This window comes from Saccopteryx leptura, chromosome 13 (genome assembly GCF_036850995.1).
Source record: "Saccopteryx leptura isolate mSacLep1 chromosome 13, mSacLep1_pri_phased_curated, whole genome shotgun sequence".
Taxonomy (NCBI): domain Eukaryota; kingdom Metazoa; phylum Chordata; class Mammalia; order Chiroptera; family Emballonuridae; genus Saccopteryx; species Saccopteryx leptura.
In genome coordinates, this window is record NC_089515.1 from 14,911,974 (window position 1) to 14,919,820 (window position 7,847).

A 7,847-nucleotide genomic window follows, 5' to 3' on the forward strand; every position below is an offset into this window, starting at 1 on the left:
TCATTCATTTTCATACTTTCTGGAAAGCACATCAAAAGACTCTACTGAGACTTATGAAATGATTATAACACAATTCCTATCTCTTTCACTTAAAGGCAACCTGCTTAACCCAAATATTCAAAAGAGTTGGGAAACTGAAATACTACTACATTTTTTTTTGCAACAATTTTGACAAGAAATTTATGCATAACCTTAAAAATGTATGAGGAGAGTGTGCAGTTTTACATTATGGGGGGGGGGGTATCTGTGAGCATAACTATTTGGAGGCCACTGCTCTAAAGGGCTTGCAGTGGGGGTGTGGTTTAGCCTGGACCAACGGACCTAGTGGCTTTGAAGAGTTTTCAGGAGTTGGAACTGTCTTTTCTGGTCATCCCATCGGGTATCCTTGAGCCTAAATGGCAGCCTATGCCCATGGAATTTGGGTCCAGGATGCTGGGCTCTTCCCACTTTTCTGAGTTTTGTCTGGGACGGTTTGACCCAAGACCCTCCCTGGGATGCTGCCAGGGGCCAGGCTGCCCCTCATCCCCAGCCCTTCCCCTCCTGAGAACGGCTTGGGAGCACCCCCTGACCTTAACCTTAATCCCCGTGGCTGTCCTTCCCAGCTGGGGCTCGGCTCAGACGCCAGCGAGTCTGATGACTCTCACGCACAGACTGCTCCTGCCTCTTGGAAGTCCCACTCACTCGCCCCTCTGTGACCGAGGTTAAGGGGAGGCACGAGGCTCCTGCACGTCCCTGCGGCCCCACTTCTAGATGGACAGCACAGCAGAGCCAGTGAGCGGAGCTGGCACCACCTGGGTTCTAATCTCAGTTCCACCATTTATTAACTGTCACCAGAAAGGCAAGCTACTAAACCTCTCAGCACCTCAGTTTCCCTACCTAGTAAACGGTGACAACAATGAAACCATCTCCTGGGTTAACAAGGACTACATGCTATACTGAGCTGGCAGACAAGAGTTTAATAAATAAAGCGATGATGACTATTATTAAATGTAAGATTTAGAATTTGAAAGTGAACTCAGTAAAGGAAAAAGTGGGACTCAGTTGACAGGATGCTCCCCGCTTCCACGGAGAGAGGAGGCCGCCCTCTGAAGGCACAGGGTGGGAGTGAGCAGGGCTCTGCTCTGGAGGACTGTGGCTGTTAAGTCGCCTCTGGCCAGAACAGTCCCTCACTCCCAGGCAGCTGCCACTCAGACACATAACCGCTGAGCAGCGGACACCCAGGGCTTGGTTTTCCGCCACACCTGGGCTTGTCTCAGAAACAGAGGCGTACACACAGGGGACCCTATTGTTGTCACACAGAGCAGCAGGATCCTGTGCAAACCTCCCATGCACAGCAGAACCCCTTCCCTAGATACCCCCTCCCCAGGAAGGAGTGGAGCTGTGGCCGGGCCAAGTGCCCAGGGCCCCTGAATAACCCAGCCAGGAAGGAACCTTACTGGAGGAATGAGATAAACGAGGACCGGTCGGGCCTGGCATCGACCTCATCTTCGCTTGCTGAGTCCCTGGCTTCCTGCTGCCCAACGGAGCCCTGATCGTCTGCCATCTGGAGGAGAAAAGCAAAACAGAAAATTGGTATCCAGCACGATACTTTTAAATACTACTCAGTAGGTGGTAACATGGTTTTTACTTAAGCTTAGAGATGTCTTGAACACTGAGGCCCCAGGGCTGGGCTCCTGCCCCATCAATTCATTCAAATACCTGAATGCCAACTCTATCTCTGGCATTGTTCCAGAGACAGGTGGGGTGGGGACAGAAACCCAGCCCTTGCACTCAGGCAGTGTCTAAGATAAGATCCACAATCTTGTTACATGTTCCTCCTGTATGAGAAGCTGTGGAGGGTGCATCGGGTTTCCCTACATTCCTAACAGGTCACGAGGTGTTCATTCATTGCTAGGCATCACTCAAACCCAGTTCAAAAAAGAAGCGACCTGACATAAAAGTGAGACTAAGAGACATTGATAAGAGTGTGGTGGTTACGGGGGGAGGGGGGAGAGGGAGAGGGAAAGGGGGAGGGGGAGGGGCACAAAGAAAACTAGATAGAAGGTGACAGAGGACAATCTGACTTTGGGTGATGGGTATGCAACATAATTGAACAACAAGATAACCTGGACATGTTATCTTTGAATATATGTATCCTGATTTATTTGATGTTAGCCCATTAAAAAAATAAAATTATTAAAAGACAAAAAAAAAAAAAAAAAAAAAGCGACCTGCAATACAAGGCGCTCTTCCTGCATCACGTGATGTTTCAGGGTTTTACCAAAACAGATTTCCTCAACTCTATTTGATGCTCCCTTGTCTTCGAGAGATCCCTATGATCTAAAAGTTCAAATCTAGCGCCCCATCTCCTTGGGATTCTTAGGGCCCTTCCAACTATGGCCCTGTTTTTGTAAATAAAGTTTTATTGGAACACAGACACATCCATTCATTTATGAACTGTCTGTGGCTGCTTTTCCCACCACAATCAGAGTTGAGTAATTGTGACAAAAGACACTATGGCCTGTAGAGCCTAAAAAAAATATTTACTACCTACCTGGCCTTTTACAAAATAGGCGTACTGACCCCTGAGCTAAGAAAACTAGCAGCCAACAGGGTCCCGTACTCACTCACCACTGCCTCTACTCCAAGAAGTAAAAAATAACAATAAAAGAATAGAAACTCACATTAATTACTGTTTTATCAGTGTTACCTTTTTAATACTCCCAATAATGCTGTTAGGTCAGCCCCTTGATAACTGCATTTTGACGGACCCTGAGAAAGATGAGCGACTTGTCCCAGGCCACATAACCAGTCAATAGTCAGGCTCAGGTCTAACGCCAGCAACAAGCACCCCAGAGGCCGCTCCTCACCATTACACCCTTTACCTGCCAGCTCCCTAGTGTTCCCATTTCCCCGGTTCTGTCTGGGCTCATGCTTACTCCTCTATTCCTAGAAGTTACCACCTCTCTTCCTAGAAGTTATCACCTACACGTTTGCTGGTCATGCCATCTTTGCCCAGCTGGCTCATTCTCAACCTTTGGAACTTGGTGTAAAGGGGCACCTCTGCAGAGAGGTCCTCCTTGATTACTCTTATCCTAGCAACACGCCCTTCCCCCCACTCCCATTCCCTTTACAGCCCTGGTATCTGTCTTACTTATTTGCATTCTGCTTATTGCTCGGCTCAAACATGGCAATATAAGTTCATCACGGCACAGGTGCCCGGCACACAGAGGTGCTTACTAAACAAATATTAATTGCGTGAACAGCTGGGAAGAGAATTAGCTCCAACTGGTGCAGCTGGTCAGACGCAGAGCCTGTGCCAGAGTCATTTCCCCTAAATCAAGTTCCTGTTTCCTTCCCCGTGAAGGGATCGGCTCTCCAGAATGGAGGGGCAGCTCTCCAGGCTCTGCTCTCTCCCGGCCTCAGCCTCCGAGCCGCGGCACAGAGCACATCACAGGTGGCAGGTGCAGCCCGCAGTCCTGGTGGGCTCCCTCGGGGCTGTTCGCACTTGGTTGGAAAACAAGATGGCACTGGTTGGACAGACTATATTGTGTCCCAGAGCACAGGTAATGACACTTGGAAGGTGGGGAGGAGAAGGAGTCCAGCTCAGCAGGAGCTGTCCAAGATGGCAAAGCATCCACCTAGTGGCCTTGAGCTCCAAATGGCCTTATGTCACCTTCCAGCTTACCTTAGAGCGGAGCAGGGCAGTGAGGAGAGAGCTGAGAGGGAGGGCAAGTCCCACACCAGATCTCTACAGTGACCGCGAGAAATCAGGTGGCCATCCTGTTAATCTGAACGCATCATGAATGTCCCCACTATCGCCACCAACATATTTCCAGTTTGGAGACAGTTAGATCTTTCAGATTAAGACTCAAAGTGTTTCTCAAAAACAGAACTAACCTCATCAGAGATAAGGGTAAATCCAGAGGTGTAGAAATATTCAATAGTTTCTATTTCATCTCTTTTATGGAGACTTAATTACCTTTCAATGTGGATTGGTATTTAGCAAAGCACAGAAATCTTTTCAGAACCAGTAAGTTCAAGTTATAGAAGATCCACCAGGAAAAGACACTAACTTCAACAAGCGCTGTGTAAGCCTGGAGCTGTTTTGTGTCACTAATCTTAGAGGCTGAATCTAGGCTGATGATAAAATGATGGGACCATTAGGTATAAAAAAAGGAAGACCGCCCTGGCTGGTTGGCTCAGCGGTAGATCGTCGGCCTAGCGTGCGGAGGACCCGGGTTTGATTCCCGGCCAGGGTACACAGGAGAAGCGCCCATTTGCTTCTCCACCCCTCCGCCGCACCTTCCTCTCTGTCTCTCTCTTCCCCTCCTGCAGCCAAGGCTCCATTGGAGCAAAGATGGCCCAGGCGCTGGGGGTGGCTCTGTGGCCTCTGCCTCAGGCGCTAGAGTGGCTCTGGTCGCAACATGTCGACGCCCAGGATGGGCAGAGCATCGCCCACTGGTGGGCAGAGCATCGCCCCCTGGTGGGTGTGCCGGGTGGATCCCAGTCGGGCGCATGCAGGAGTCTGTCTGACTGTCTCTCCCTGTTTCCAGCTTCAGAAAAATGCAAAAAAAAAAAAAAAAAAAAAAGGAAGACCCTTAGCAAAATGGCTCCTGAGAAAGGCAACCCCTTGTTTTCATACTGTTGGGACTGCTGGGATGATGATTCATTCGATGACTCTTTATTGGATGTCTAATGCAGCAGGCTAGTGCTACGGTGTGGGAATACACTTCGGAGCAAACTGACCTTGTCTTGACTTGTTGGGGAAGAGGCGTTGTTCCCCACAAAAGGATGCCACAAATGTGGGGCTGCCGTTATGGTGTGTGAGAGTACCAGGGGACCTGTCTCAGCCTCAGAGGCACTGGGGAAGCTTCCCAGGGGAGGAAATGTCTGATATCACATCTGAGAAGGGAGAGAGTGAGGGGGCTCCACAGGCCGAGGGAAATGCACACTCATAAAACATGTGACATGCTCTATCAAGGGAGCTGAGCTACGCAGCTCATTCTCCTTCCCAGCCACCTTGCCAGGCAGGGGTGGGTGGGTGTGGGGGCTTCGGGCTTAGCTACAGAGAGGTGACGTCAGGCTGATTTCTACGGCTCAGCGGTAGGAGGCTTTTCAGATCTTTCCCTCCAAACACTAGGCCAGAAGTTTCTTCTGTGTGGAACCTACAGCATCTTTCTGGGTTAATGCTGAACACTGTCCAGAAGGGGCAGCAAGTGTCCCTTCTAACAACCTGGCAGGGACACAGACAAGTGCCAAGCGCATATAGCAGGCATTCAATAAATATTTCTTTATGTCATAACTGAAATGTACATAAAATGTTTAAATTCTTAAGTGCCCCAAATAAATTGTTGATATAGGTAGGACACACAACAGAACCAAAGGGACCCAGAGAGGGCCGTGGAGAGCCAGGTCATGGAGAACAGCAGATCAAGGGTTAAACTGGCTCCTCTACTTGTTAGCCGTAGGGCCTTGAACAAAGCACTCAACTTCTCCCAGCCTCAGTTTCCTCATCTGTAAATTGGGCAGATGACAATGCCTCAGTCACAGGTGGCTGTGAGGCTGCATGGAGCAAGGCACGTAAAATCTAAGCACAGTGTAGCACATTCTAGATGCTCAATAAATGTTACCTATTATCAAGACTAAGAAAACAGTCAACTGTCAATCTTCACCAGTATTTTTAAATTATACCCACATTTTAAGCAGCTTTTATGGAGACTGAAAACGAAAACCCTCTACTGATTCTTTCTAGGCACACTTCACAAGTGACTGGTACACATTGGATAGGAAATCACTTCCCAGCTACTGTCTGTAAAATATTTTTAATGGGGGGGGAAGCAGATGCTTCCTCCAAAAAGTAACATAATACAACTTGCACCCCAACTTGGCCCACTGAAGACAATCTTTCTGAAAGGCTGACGGAGAAGCAGCCCTGAGGACCTTCACCTCTTACCTCTAGCACTTGGAGAACCAGGGGCTCTGCTGGGCACTCAAGTCACCTGATGCTCACAGCACTGCCAGGAGACTGGAGCCTTTACCCTGTACTGCAGAGGGAACTTTGGTTTATTCAGAGAAGTTAAGTCACCTGCCCAAAGCCACACAGCCAGGAGGCAGAAGTGGACTGTGAACCTAGGCAGTACCTGCCTATTGAGGATGAAGGTCCGGCTATATACCCCTAAGAAGGAAACAGCCTTAAGTAAACGAAAGTGAGGGACAAGTTGTCAGCCTGGGAACGAAACACACACAATCACCTACAAATAATTTTACTGCCCCATAAATGGTAAACTTGATTACAACGATGAAAGGTTACAAGGTAACTGGCAGACTTGGCGGCACTGACTTTTCTCTCTTTTTTTCACTTCCCCAAGGGATCTCCAAGGGCCCAGCACAGGCTATCCCAACAATGATGACTAAGCCTTGAGCGAAGTGCTATGCATCACCATCAGCTCCTTCCATCGGTGCTGTTCCCGTTAACCCGAGTCCACCACTACGTATTCCCCTATAACAGAGCGGACCAAGGCCCCACAGTTAGCCAGCAGGGACGCGGGGACTGGAACCTCTCTGGCTGTCTGACATGGGAGCCCTCGCTGCCAGCCCTGCGAGATAAGGAACCACCCTTTCCTTCTAAAGCCTCCTCTCCTTTCCCAAATCTCGAATAGTACCGGCTGACGCAAGCCCGCTGGCTAGGAGGAAAGGGAGGTCAAGCGGATTAAAGCGAACGATGCTGGGGGCGCGGAGACCGCTCTCGCCCAAGTTTCAGCGCAAGCGGCCGGCCGCCCGGTGCCACGGCACAGGGCTCCCGGAGGCGGGCAGGGCGCGCGACCGCCGAAGGGGCGGGAAAGACGAGAGCGGAGGCGGAGGCGGAGGCGGGGGCGAAGTTACCGTTCCTCGGTGGCCTGGAGGCTAGAGCTTGCGACCGCTCCTGTCCCTGCGCAGCTGGCGTCTGAGGCCACTACTACTACGACCAAAACGGAAGTACAAAACCGAGCGCCCGGGAGGGGACAGGCGGGGCTGTCTGCACCGCCCCAGCTCGGCCAATGCCCGCCCCCAGGGCGGGGCGCAGCTCGGCGGGAAAGCGCGCCCTGCAATTGTGCGCAGAGGCCGACTTCCCGCGGGCGCACCGGGCACGCGCCCTGGGCACGCGCCCTGGGCCCCGACTTCTAAAGGCCCGCAAAACCCCAACTTCACACTTTTTTATGACAGCAAGTTTGGTTACATATGTGCAATTTTAACATTAATAGTACATAGTACATTTCTTATTTACTTTAAAATATGGTTAACATGTATTTTGATTTTCCCTTTCTTTTTTTTTAAGGGGCCCAATATTTTCTTCTGGGCCTGGGGCCTAACAGACCTTAATCCGCCTCTGACCGCGCCACAGTCACTCGCACTGGCTTGGGGCGGGGCGCCCGTGGCAGAAATGGCTGAGCGTTTTTGCAAAGTTGGCCGTGGGCGCCGGTCTTGCAAAGTTGGCCGCACTCAAACTTGCCGCGCAAAGTGGCCCGGCGGAGCGTGGCGCGCATCGTCCGCTCAGAGCTCCGTCTGCAAAGCTACCCCGGGGTACAGTTTGTGGCGATCTATGAGGCCACGCCGCCGCGTTTACAGCCCCCAGGAAGGTACAGCCTGCAAAACTGGTACTTTTGCCCAAGGTCACCCCGAGAGCGCGCCCCGCAACCAGCCGCACGCGGCGTCCCGAGCCCCGCAAACGGAACAGCGAGCCCTGCAGACACCCCAGCGCTCAAAGATGGGGCGCCCCTCAGAGACCCACCTCACTTCTGCTGCTGTCCCTAGTCTACACCTTGGCTTGGGCCTCCGCACCAGCTCGAGGACCCAGCTCCCATAGCCTTAAAGCTCTTCCCAAACGG

The 7,847-nt window shown here is 51.1% G+C and overlaps 1 protein-coding gene across 1 annotated transcript in view; it reads right to left on the reverse strand.

The window, feature by feature from the left end:
* The window catches only part of CASP7 (caspase 7), a 37,214-nt gene extending 30,234 nt beyond the window's left edge, over positions 1-6,980 (reverse strand). The window contains exons 1-3 of the mRNA XM_066355241.1: positions 6,865-6,980; positions 1,437-1,543; positions 716-722 (exon numbers count right to left, since the gene is read on the reverse strand). Coding sequence (XP_066211338.1) covers positions 716-722; positions 1,437-1,543 — 114 coding nt within the window. The 5' untranslated portion in view covers positions 6,865-6,980. The remainder of the gene's footprint in view (positions 1-715; positions 723-1,436; positions 1,544-6,864) is intronic.
* Between the last annotated feature and the right edge of the window lie 867 nt (positions 6,981-7,847).